This window comes from Symsagittifera roscoffensis, chromosome 1 (genome assembly GCF_963678635.1).
Source record: "Symsagittifera roscoffensis chromosome 1, txSymRosc1.1, whole genome shotgun sequence".
NCBI lineage: Eukaryota > Metazoa > Xenacoelomorpha > Acoela > Convolutidae > Symsagittifera > Symsagittifera roscoffensis.
In genome coordinates this window covers 21,500,236-21,512,999 of record NC_087062.1, presented here as the reverse complement: position 1 = coordinate 21,512,999, position 12,764 = coordinate 21,500,236, and the positions used below count along the sequence as shown (strand labels likewise).

The following is a 12,764-nucleotide window of genomic DNA, read 5'->3' as shown; positions in this document are numbered from 1 at the left end:
GGTTAAAAGACGCTTATTCGCCATAATTGATTTGTTAAAAGGAGCAAAATGTATCCTTTTGCACTTTTTATGGCGTGTGGGGGGATGATTTTCATAAAAAATTTCAAATTTTAGAAGAAAAAAAATTTTCATTTTTTTTACTTTTAATTTTTTTCTAATGTTACTACTGCTCCATAAACCTTAAAAGGCAGTCGGAACATTCAGGGCTTCGCGCTGATACGAGCAGTCTTGTTTGGTATTAGAACGCCTAGTTTTTGTTTGATTTTTATAGCACTTGAACTATATCATCACGCATGGTCTTAACTTCAAAAGAAAATTCACATGCGACTCTTGTTGTTCCGACTTTCGAGGAACGTGAGGCTTATATTTGCTCGGGGAGCTTTTTTATTCACACTAATTATACAAAATTCTGGTTCCTCGGTAGATAAATTTCTTTATCAGCATGGGACGAGCCGAGTGTGCACACCACGGGGACCGACCTTTTACCAGACCGACTTTTTACCACAAAAGTTATAACATGGACCTTTTACCAGACTCGATAAACAAATTGGATTGACAGATGTAATGGCGCCATAATTTTTTGGTTAAAGGCAATGTTTTCACGGTTTCTCAGCGAAGTTTGTTTGTTCTAACCGCTTCCTTTTCAAATCGTCCAGTAATTTAAATTTATCTTAATTGAATTATTGCATTGTGGTCTGGTAAAAGGTCGGTCTGGTAAGAGTGCTAGCCCCATACACCACTATAAAATCGTGCCGTGAGTATGTCTATCACTGTTTGTTTTTTATCCCCAGTTACAATTTCGTTCCAAAATCAACTGAGGCAGCTAATTGGTTTTAATAACTCCACGCACGACTCTAATTGCAACATTTAAACTTTGATGTTATTGACTGATTGGCTGATTTTTAGTTTCACCCATTTGGTCCGAGATTGAAGCAGTGTTATCAATAACTATTATGGTGTTCCGTTGAGATTGTGAAATTTTTTTTAAGTTTTGATCAAATTAATGTTTGGTTTGAAAAATAGCTATATTGTGATTTTTTTCTCGACGTTGACTAAGTTTTTGGAAATTTGGTGCCAAATTATACTCAACCTATGAAAACTGCTCGTATCAGGGCAAAAACATGAATCCTCCGATTGCCCCTAGAGTCAATAAAAAAGTTTTCTTGATTCAAATTTTTTTTTTCTTTGTCAAAAATATGAAAATATTTTATTAAACCATTATTATCTTCTAACACGCTTTTTAAGTACAAAATGATTTATTTTACGTCTGTTTTTTAATTAAAAAGAGCAAATTGCCATCTTCAGTTCAATTGATTTAATTCATTTTGATATTTACACTTTTTTAAACTTTAAAAGGACAAAATATATCGCAGTTAGTTATCCCTACTATATCCTTACAAGTCGTAGCCCCAAATTGAATTACCTGTAATTTTGCGGGAAAATGACCCCATGTAAAATATCTTTTCAGTTATAAGCCTTTGGAGGCAATATCGCTCAGACCGTATAAAAAAACTTTTTTCAAAAAAAAATTACTTTTTGAAAAGTCAAAATTTGTCTGGAGAAAAGGTAGAAAAAAAATCGAAACCTGGCTGTGGCAAATTACTCTCCTGTTATATCGTTCAAATTTGCGTCGACGTAGTCTCGGATGGTTTAAAAAAAAATACTAATTAGATTAGAAACGTTATTGCATGCTTTGAATTTCAAGTCAAAATGTGGAATAAGTTGTTGTTTTTTATTTGAGGAAGACGAGAAAATTAAATTGCAAAGTAATGGCCTGACAAAAAGTGAATGCTTTTGTTTAATCTATCTTCATTCCATTCTTCCAATAATGGGGACTCATGATATTTGAGACATTGATGGAAGTATTAGTTCTGATAAAAATGACACTTTCGGAAGTATAGCTACCCATTGTTTTTGCAGTGATGAAAAGTTTCGAGACCTAGATCCGTCAAAACTAAATGACCCTGTTTCTTCCTGCTGTTTATTGACCCGATTACTTTCATCCTAATTTTTTGGGCTAATTTTTAGGTTTTTAGGCACCTGATGAATTAATTTCGCATTCACCCAGTAAACTTCAAAAGAAATGAAATGAAAAAAGTAACGAAAAAAAAACTAGCAAAATTGGAAAAAAAGACAGCAAAAGAAAGTTGACTTAAATAAATTAAGGATTGATCAATTCAAAAAGATAAAAGAAGACAGCTAATTAATTATACATTGGCTTGAAATGATTCAGTTAAGAAGAAAAATATATGTATAGACATTACATGTGAATAAATGAATTGCAAAACATTTTTTGCCTTGCAAAGTTCCATAAAATATTATTGACCATCAAAAAACAGATAATGGCGAAACTATGCAAGTCACAAAGAAAACTAATTGATGTCTTGAAGTCAAATATAAAATTGAATTTTCAAGAAGTAGTTTAAAAATTAATCTTTAAAATAATTGGCTTCATTCTAATCAAAATGCATCCAAAAATGCATCCAAGAAACTTCAAAAACGGGAAAAAAACGTTTGCCTAATTTCATTATTTCAAAATTAAAAGATGCAAACTCTCTCTCCCGTGATTGTAAAACTTTTTTTGAAGAAATCAAGGAATACATATGCTTGGGGTGGCTTTTTATTCAGACCAGTTTTACAAAACGCTGGTCGCACGGGGTATCGATCTCTTGATCTGCACGGGCCGATAGCACAGAAAGGGCCATTGTACATGAAAATTTACGCGCCAGGCAATTTATCCCGCACTATAAAATCGTTCCAAATTGAATTGAGGCAAGTAACTGGTTTTATTAATTCGATACACGATTTAAATTTTAACACTTAATTTTTAATATGATCAGCCTTCAACTCATAGTTTTGCCCATAGTTACTTTACCAAAAACTATTTGAGACTAAATGGCAGTCGGAATTTCAAGGCTTCGCTTTGATACGAGCACTCTTGTTTCCGTACATACGAAACTCGTCTCTCTAAATTTCACTGGAAACCTGTTTTTCTTCGTCAACCCAGAAAATCCTTTGCAGCTCAATTTAAGACATATGGCTCTGATTATGGTACAGAGACGGACATTATCTGATGTTTAGTTATGTTCCGTGAAATGGCGTAAGAAAACAACTGAAATCAAGTGTTATGCCTACTTAGTGTATGAAACAATAACTTGGTCATTATTTTTACGTGAGTTAAGAAACCAACATGCAATCAAAACAATCAAGATAGTGCCACATAAATGCGCCTTCTTGTAGTTGCTTCCCTAAAAAAAAAACGGTTTCAATTTGAGCTACTTTTTCAAAAATAATAACGTCCAGTTTCATTTGTTTTTAGTAAGTTCCCATTATCTGATTTAACTTCAAAACATGGCAAAAAAAAATTTTTTTTTTCAAATTGTGAATATTTATTAAAAAAATGATGAGTTGGGCAAGATCCTCAGCTTTTCACTGAAAATTTTTTTTGGTCAAATTTTAACTCCTAAAGTTTTACATCATTTGGTTGTAATAACGACCCAGATTGTTCTAGATGACAAAAAAAAGAAACAAAAACTTCTGTTACAACCCGGTTGAATATGTTAATGTTCTGACTTTCATTAAAATTAACGAAAACTTTGCTCGACGTAGTTATTTCCCGTACCAAAAAACTCTTGATTTCAGACCTGAAACCTTTTATAACTGATCTAAATTTCTGGTCAGAATCTCTTTATGAAATGTTTAAATAAAGCAGGGATTTTTTCAGAATTGTTTTTTTTTCTCATCTTTTCTTTCTGAAGAGAAATTTGTCAAATCTAGGCTAATTCTAGCTAAAAAACTCTCCTGGTTATTAAATTTTTTAAATTTGCATTGTATTGCCTTGGCTCTTGTGCATAATCGAAACATGTTTTTATCGTTACTGTTGAGCAGTAAGCTGGTTTCTGATTAATTCTTTTCAAAAATTATTCATTTCTAAACTTTAAAAAAAAATAGATCAATTCTGTATAGAAAATATGACAAAATTCGGCTAGGTAATCAACATAACAATTCTATCTTGAAAAATAGCATTCGTTGGGTACGGGTTCTCCAGAAAAGTTTTGAACTTTAAACTACTAAATTTTGACAATTTTAAAAACCGTCTGAAAATAAAACTTTAAAAAAAACGTCGATGCCATGAGCTTGAAGTTAAAAAGGTATTTAACCGTAAAGCACTTTTCGCAAAAAATGGGGTTCGAAAATTGCATTTAGGCCAATTTGGGATCATTATTACGTGTTTCTTACTAGTTGTTTGTTATGTGTAGCAGCAGGGCAGCAGGGGCGGATTTAGGGGGGAGCCGGGGGGGTATGGGGTCAAACGCCTCCTCCCCCCAGATGTTTGACCCCCTGTCGACCCAAAGGGTCCCCCTTTTGTTACTTTTTAAGAAAACCATTTTTGGCCAACCGACAATAAAGTTTTTCTAAAGGCGCCTTAGGTGCCAATATATACTAACTTTGAGGGGGAGCGCGCGCCAAAAAAACGCAATTTTTTTTCAAAAAAAACGCAAATTTTTGTCAAACGGATTTTTGACCTGTTTTTTCAAAAATTTGCCCTCGGCGAAGAAACTTTGACCAAAATAGCGTATTTTTAGTGCTTTACGAGAGCTCGGAAAATCAATTTGGTCGAACGAAAAAAAAGGTCGTCAAAATTTCCGACAATTTTTTGAAAATCCACCCCCTCCCCTCGAGAAATCCTAGATCTGCCCCTGTGTAGCAGCATTAACAGCATACTTATATCCTCCCCTCGAGAAATCCTAGATCTGCCCCTGTGTAGCAGCATTATCAGCATACTAATCCGCTCAAAAAATCATTCCAACTTCCATTGAGACAAGATAATTGGTCCAAGTAACGCTTTTCTACTTGAATAACATAAAGTGGAGGGTCTGCAAAAGAAACTGATAATTTCAAAAAAAAAATGAGTGAAAATGATCGGTTTTAGCAAAAACTTGATACGGGCTGTCTTGTTAAACTTTCACAATTGATATGTCAACTTTCTAGTCTTTTAGTGAACAAGTTGTAAGACACCGCAAGAAAACGACTGTTTGTACAGGCGCTAAGCCAAGTACATGAAAAAAAAAACATTTTAAAGAGAGTTACGTAATTTTTATACGTAAATTAATATGTAGAGACTAGTTCTTTAAATTCAGCCCCTTCTAGAGAGGTTTTGATAATTTGCGAAAAAAATGTGTCACTTTTGCAGAGAATCTGCGATAGTTGCACACAAGTCGTCTGTAAGTGTTCTGTTTAGTTCTTCTTTGCGGTCATGTCCCTGTGCAACTTCACCAACAGACCAGAACACGTGCAGTTTCGAGTGAGTGGGACCCTGACTCTGGTATTGACCAGTGTGGCCTACAAACTGATGCTGTCCAATACATTGCCAACCATCTCCTATCTCACACTCGTCGTAAGTCACCAAAGTAATCAACCCCCTTCGTCCCCTCATCATGTGTGGATATGTTTCTGCTTATTAAGAATGATAAAACAGTTATTTTCAGCTCCTAAGATTATAATTGCCATTAGAATAACCAAATCAAAACGGAGTGAAATGCAGAGTTATTTTTAGTCTTATAATTTTTCCTGAAGACATATTGGTTATCTTAAAATATTAGAAATTTTTTAAAGCTGTGTTAAATACAAAATTATATATTTCGCCAGTAGCAAAGTATTAATAATTAACAAATAGTATACCTCAGGGGCGGATTAAGGGGGGGAGCGAGGCGGACGCTCCCTTTCTCAGGGATTCGACCCCCTGCCGACACAAAGGGTTCCCCCTTTGCACCATTTTGATATATCCATATTTGGTGACAGACCATTAAACACTTTCGAAAGGCACCTTCGGCGCGAATATATACTGACTTTGAGGGGGAGCTCGCGCCAAAACAAGCAATTTTTTTGGTCAGAATTTTCCAAAAAGTTCCTAAAAACGCTTTTTGTTCTGTTTTTCAAAATTTTGGCCTCGGATCAAAAAATCTAACAATCTTAAAAATCGCTCCAAATTGGTTGAAAGAAGCCTATTTGTCATAATTTGTTTGCTGCAAGGAGCAAATTAGATTCTTTTGTGCGGTATATGGCGTGTGGGGGGATGATTTTCATAAAAAATTTTAGAAAAAAAACTTTTTTCATTTTTTTTAAAATTTCATTTAATTTTTTAATTTTATAATTGCTCCATAAACCTTAAAAGGCAGTCGAAACATTCAGGGCTTCCCTCTGATACGAGCATTCTTGTTATTATTATTCCGACCTTCAAAGAGAGTGCCTGAGTATTTCTACGGCGTACAAATATTCAGCCACTTTCTTTGAAAGTCGAATAAATCATAATAAATTTGACGTTTTTCAGCTCACTATTGATTTCCCAGCTGTTTTCTGTACAATTTATCCGTGTTTTAATGATGAAAAAGAAATTTCGAAAAGAAAAACCTCAATCTACGTTTTGCACTCAACCCGCTTACTCATGTAACATATTACTGTATCTGCACGACGCGTTAAATTCTAAATTCTAAACATTGAAATTACAAATTTAATATAGATTAGGTTTTTATACAAAATCATATTTAACTAACTGTGAAAAGTTCTTACAGAAACTGAATGAAAAACTTTATTTTAAAAGCAACAGTTCAAAAGTAAAATTTTTTAGATTGTACTAATAAAGTTTGAAACTAAGTCTGTATAAACCAATTACCCGTTCTTAAAATTTTTTTTATTTTCATTTTTATTTCTTATGGGAACTAGATGTTAAAATTACGATTTATTGTAAAGTTTGGAAAAACAGCCAAGAAACAACAAAATAAACATTAAATCGTCAAAAAACTCAAATTGTGATAATATGATAGCGTTTTTTTCTTCCAGATTTCGAAGAAAGAGACTGAATATCTGAACTCAATATGTTTTTACAAGACAAATTTTGCCTTTTTGACTAGCAATGTTCCACATATATTATTATCATTCGAAAAATGATGTTGTCATCAGCTCAAATTTGAAAAGATATTTCACCTGTGATTATATTTGATTTTGTTGTGGGTTTTCAATTTTGTTATGATTGTCAATTTTATCAACTGGGGCCAAATAACGCGCAATCAAATACACACTATTGAGGCGAAAGTGGGCATTCATTCCGTCTTATAAGTCAATTCAAATTGAGGCATGGTATTTGGTGTAATTAATACTTTACTCTATGCAAAATTTATCACTTTGTTTTTCCTCTAATGTGTGGGGATTTAAATTGCTTAATAAAATCACAAAAAAACTTAGAATTTATTCGATATTATTTATTTAATCCGTCGTATTTAATGAGTGGAGATTCAATACCAAGAACCTCAAATGGTAGTCGGAAAACTCAAAGTTTTGCCCCGAGACGAGCAGTAATGTTTCAATTTATAGCCATTAAATTTTTAATATTGAATTTTATTTATTCATAAAGACATCAGTGAGCTTATACCAAAAAGTGCATTACCGCACGTTTATTTTGAATAATTTATTTGCGTTATTTTTTTTCTATATCGTATTTTACCATAACACAATTTCAAAAAGTAATTCTTACACTATTTGGTACTCCTGTTTTTTTTGTCCTGTATAGTTACTCCTATTTGGTTTCTAGCTTTAATAACAGCTGGAAAACGATTTGAATCTTGAAATATTACGGAATTGATTTTAATTTAATTTTCAATAGTCGAAACAATTCAAGTAGTTACTTTCAAACTAATTATCTGAGAAAGTTTTTTTTAACAAATGTTTTTTGAGTGGGCACATATAAACATATTTGATTTAGTACAATAGAGCTGGGTGAAACTAATTCCGAATGATAAATACGTCTAACTATCTTTTTTCAATCAGAATGATGAAACAAGAATAAACTATAATTATCGTCGGCAAGTAAACCAGTTTTTGGCCTTCTGCTCAAACTACTTAATTTGATCCTTTTTTGTAGCAAAAATTTCTTAAGCTCGCAATTAAAAAAAGTTATGACGACAGTTCGTAGAAAGCGATAATCGTCACCAACCAACTTGATAAAGTTTATTAGTTCCGTGAAAGTTCCATATCAAATCTCTCGCCTACGTGTATAGCTTTTCAATTGCTGTGTATTGCGGGAGTACTTTTTTTAAGTTAGTTTTCTTTGTTAAGTTTCTGTGTGACAAAAGGTTGCTTTTTGAAATGATTGAGTCCTGCAAAAACTATTGTCGCCTTGAATATTATGCCGAGTGTGATGGGTTTTTGCTAATTTTTGTGGTCATACGAACCACCAGTTTGCCCATTTGCACTGTTTATCCGTGTTTTAAATCGGTTGTTTTTTATTAGATAATGAGAGTTGGGATGAATAATTGTGTGAGCAAAATTTCATACAACAGTGCAAATTTATAAGAACTCTGGCTGCTCCTATAAAAAAAATTTTTGTTCAAAATATAAAAATTGATGATATTTCAAAAAAAATGGAAACAATTGGAATTTTTTTCCACATTTTTTAAAATGTTTCCCCCACTCGTGGAGGTCCTAAAAAGTTCAAAGTGAAGGTCTTTAAAATTTAAGGTCCTAAAACGTTTGATTGAGATCCAAAAGCTTGCCTCATGCATAATGCATATTTGGAACAATTTCAGAGCGTGGTGAAAACACCGCTTACGCCGCGTTATTTGCACATAACTTGTGCTTTAACAGAACATATTGCGCTTTAACAGACTTAAATTGGCCTAGTTAGCACTTTATAAAACCCGGTAACTTCCAAGTAATGTGTAAAATAAGATGAATACAAATTGAATATTGAGCTCAGAGTGTCAATACTTTCTATTTGATAAAAGAAGTTCTAATCAAAAGTGACTAGTTAATAATTCTAAATTTGTCTGAAGAAAAAAAAACACACCAAGCGCATAGCGAAAGCAATCCATCTGATCTTCAAAAATCAGAACATTAAACTCAAATAGCTTGCCTCACTTCAATTTAGAACAATTTCTAAGCCGGATGTTAAAATGTTTCATAGGATGTTGAAATTAGGATTGAGTTAGTAAAAAGTTTTAAATTTGACCAAAAAAAACGGGTCTTATAATTTGCCATTTTCTTCGTCAGATGGAGCAAGCACAGAGCTGTGTCAACACAAACCCTTAAAAACCATATCAATAAGCAAAGTATGAGAAACAAGTGAACAATCTCCCCTCTATATCAATTTAGGAATTAGACCGTTCACTTCGTTAAAAGTAATATATTTCAGCGGATCAGGTTTGAGCATAATAGCTGCAGGATTTATCACTTGAATTTTTCATTAAATTTTAGGGGGGAGATTGCTCACTTGGTATACAGTGCTGATTTAAATTAACCGGACAAAACGAATTAACTTGAAATTTAAAACGCGTTTTTCTCAATTTGGGTTGAGTTTAGCTGAAAACTGATGAAGACAAAACTTGCCTAAAATGTTAGCTGAATTAATATGATGTGATTTGTTTTGCGAAATTCGGGCCCAAAATGTTACTCAAAAATTGGGTCATTTTGGCTTTTCTTAGTTAATCAAAAATTATGCCAAAAATACGCAGTCGCTCACAGACAAAATTATAGCAAAGTGAGCCCCTTACGTAGCCCAACAAACTTTAGGAAGGGTATAAAAGGTCTCTAATTGCTGCCTTTTTAAGCTAATTTTTAAAAATTGGCACACTCTTCAAAAGTTTATGAGAGTTTTGATAACCTGAAAGTGGGTTAATCAACCTAAGAAAAAAATAATAGCTTTTTTGAATCTGAATATAGAAAAAATTGCCTTTCTAGAGTGGTTATACCAATCATACCTCCTGTGATGCTCTGATTAAGCCTGCAAAACTATTTAAAATTGTTAAATGTAAACCCTGATTGGAAAATTGATTTGGGATGTTTCAAAGCAAGATGCAACAATTGTTTGCAGGATTTCTACGTGCTGTTTGCAATTCTTATGCTGACAGTTCTGGTGGTGGCATTCTCCGTGCTTCATTTAGTCTTCAGGACCAGTGACCTCGAGGGCGAAGAGAGGGAGGAGTTCTTCTGGCATCTGGATGTATGGACTGTGTCCACACTTGCTCTCGTTTATTTCCTCTGGAATGTCGGGTTTGGGATACTCGCTATCGCCAAGGTAGCACCAAACTTTTGATAAAAAAATTTCGGAATTAAGAGTTTTTTCTAAAAAAACTAACAAAAAAACGTAAATAAATTTATTACACCTAAAAGTTACTCGTCGGACATACGGTTTTTTTTATTGGCAGCCCATATAAAATGCGAAATTATTGTTTAACTGAAAAATCTAATAGAAACGGGGAACATAGATCATGATGTTTCAAAGCTATTGCAAGTTAACATGTTGAAATCTATAAGAATTTTTTAAAAATTAAGTCGAAAATTGAACTTGATCTTTTTACCCTGAAACTTTGATCTTCACGACCGGATGAACGGGAGCTGATAGTTGTAAAAGGAAACAGAAGAACTTAAACTTAACCAAGGCGATCTCAAATAACCCTACCCAGGCAACGGAAGTCTAGTTTCCCATTACTCCTACCTTTTACAGACGCAAAAACCTAGGAAATAGGAAGTCGGTTCAATAATTTCAAATGATAAGAACAACATCGAATTGTCCGTAGGTTTTGATATTTCCCAACAATTTCTCAAGCTGACTTTTCAAGTTTAGACAATGGGTTCGAAATAAAATAAGAACCATATAGCCGGTTGCGGTCAATTTTTGTCGATTTTGTTCGTTATGCGATGAGACGATCTGAATGAAAGCTTAGATAGAACATAAACATATTCGATGGTAAAAGTTATTTAAACATCTACAGATATATCACTTGAACCAATCTGATTATTAATTTTACTTTTGCGCGGAAAAAAGTTTTAAAAGTAAAACGAAAAGAATTAGAAACACACAAAGACAAAGTTGGTCCTCAATTCCAGCGGTCAGAACAATTTAAACACGTTAGAAGTTTCTGATCACAGATGGCTATATTTGAGTTTCAGGTTTGTTGCTTTGTTTTTACGCAACATTTTGCAATTAAATGTTTCAGACTCGAAACGCTTCAAAGAAACTCAAGAACGAGGAGCAAATTTATACAAGAAAACTCATCGGAATGGTAAGATGACTTTTTTTTCAAGGGTTTTTTGGATGTATTTAACTAATAATTGCAACCCCTGTAAAAAACGAATTCAACGGCTAAGCATATGTTATTTCTGTACCTTGTAACGACACCCCCCCGCCCAACCTTGCAAAAGGGTGGGGTAAAAAGTTAACAACATCCAGCTGACTTATAAGAAGTCAATAAATTGAATGATCTGTAAAACAACACTTCGATTTGATGTTTCAGGCCGACCAAAAGTCCGTTCCAGGCTTGATTTCTGCACGAACTCGAGTGAGTGAAATCTGTTCTTACTTGCACATTTTCGAAAAAAATTGTTCTAATAATTTTTTCGTTGTTTACAGTATTCGTGCTTACTGGACGTAAATGTAAAATATTCGAACCATTCTTACAACGATTATCATTACCATTACAGCGCATGATAGATAAATTTTACTGGAGACGGGTTTCATCTTTACGAATGTTTCTCGTCCAAAAGCAACTGAAACGCTTGTTTTTCCCATTTATGCCTGCATAGAAGGCTTTTTCAAATCTTCATTGTTACAAGCTGAATACTCGAGATTTATTCTTTCAGAATAATAAAACAAAAATCGGCTTCTGCAGAAAAATGCATGAATTTCTATGGTAGTTTTCCAGCTGTGGTAAATGTTTCAAGCTTTTTCATGTTAAAAGGTTGATGGTCTACTATTTGAGGGCAAGACATCATTTCACAGGCCAGGAAAGAAACAAGAAATGTTGCATGTAGATGATCTAAGCTAGAGACGATGCACCAAACACGCCAAAAATCTGAATAGCTCGTATTTTCGTTCTCTTCAATGAATTATCTTCAATCATTTTTTGAAACTGATTTAGAAGCAAGCCTCAATGGAAGTGATGACACGAGACGACTCTGTTCTCTCGGTGGAAGAAAACCCGAGCCGAATGGGCGACCACACCCGACCCCCATTGCGATTCCAATACACGACAAACTTTGAGCATTTTTCAAACGATGAGTTAGCAGTTTCTCAAAACTGTCGTATTACACTCACTAATAAAGTCCAACCCACCGAACATCGGAAGTTTAGTCAGTCTCGGCCGCCGACCGGAAGAAACGCGAACTCGGCTGACACCGCGTGTTCCGAATCTCCACCAGACAGCACCGACGACTTGAAACCGAATCCAAAACTTTTCACGCCGAGTCTGAAAAATTTATAAGTGCGGATTTCTCTAGTGTAGTATATGCCCTTCCACCAATATATTTGCAGAAAATTTATTTGAGCACAAATAGTTGACCAAATTGTAGTTTCTGGATTTTTGAGCTGCTTCATGCTTCAAATTTTGTGAAATCAAGAGACCTGATTATCATCGCGACCAAATGATAGAGAATGCTTTCTCCTAAAATTTGACTTCAAATTGAAGAAAATCGTTTATTTTCAAAGATTATGTTATTGGATGTAGATATCAGCCTTATCGACTGAAATAAATTAGTTTTTCTTAAAAATAGTTTTTCCGTATTTTAAGACGCAAAAAAGCCTGGGTTGATCAAATCTTCTAATCTTACAAAATCCATGAGTCAAAACTTTTTTTGTGATACAGTTCCAAATAGTTCCATATGTACAGAAAGTTGTATGAATCCTTTATAATAAACAGTTCCCCATACAAGTAAATTGGGGACCCTTCGTCCAGCATTGTCATAAGATCGAAAGGAGCACAGAATGTTCCAAC

At 33.9% G+C, this 12,764-nt stretch overlaps 1 protein-coding gene across 5 annotated transcripts in view; it reads left to right on the top strand.

The window, feature by feature from the left end:
• LOC134841387 (gamma-aminobutyric acid receptor subunit epsilon-like) overlaps window positions 1–12,508 on the top strand; it is a 36,379-nt gene extending 23,871 nt beyond the window's left edge. For 3 of the 5 annotated variants that reach the window (XM_063857376.1, XM_063857351.1, XM_063857341.1), the window contains 6 exons: window positions 5,243–5,398; window positions 9,866–10,069; window positions 10,992–11,057; window positions 11,289–11,333; window positions 11,405–11,428; window positions 11,913–12,508. In XM_063857376.1, the coding sequence (XP_063713446.1) occupies window positions 5,243–5,398; window positions 9,866–10,069; window positions 10,992–11,057; window positions 11,289–11,333; window positions 11,405–11,428; window positions 11,913–12,254 (837 nt within the window). In that variant the 3' untranslated portion in view covers window positions 12,255–12,508. The remainder of the gene's footprint in view (window positions 1–5,242; window positions 5,399–9,865; window positions 10,070–10,991; window positions 11,058–11,288; window positions 11,334–11,404; window positions 11,429–11,912) is intronic. The other 2 variants (XM_063857359.1, XM_063857368.1) reach the window with 2 other exon arrangements.
• The last annotated feature ends 256 nt before the right edge of the window (window positions 12,509–12,764 follow it).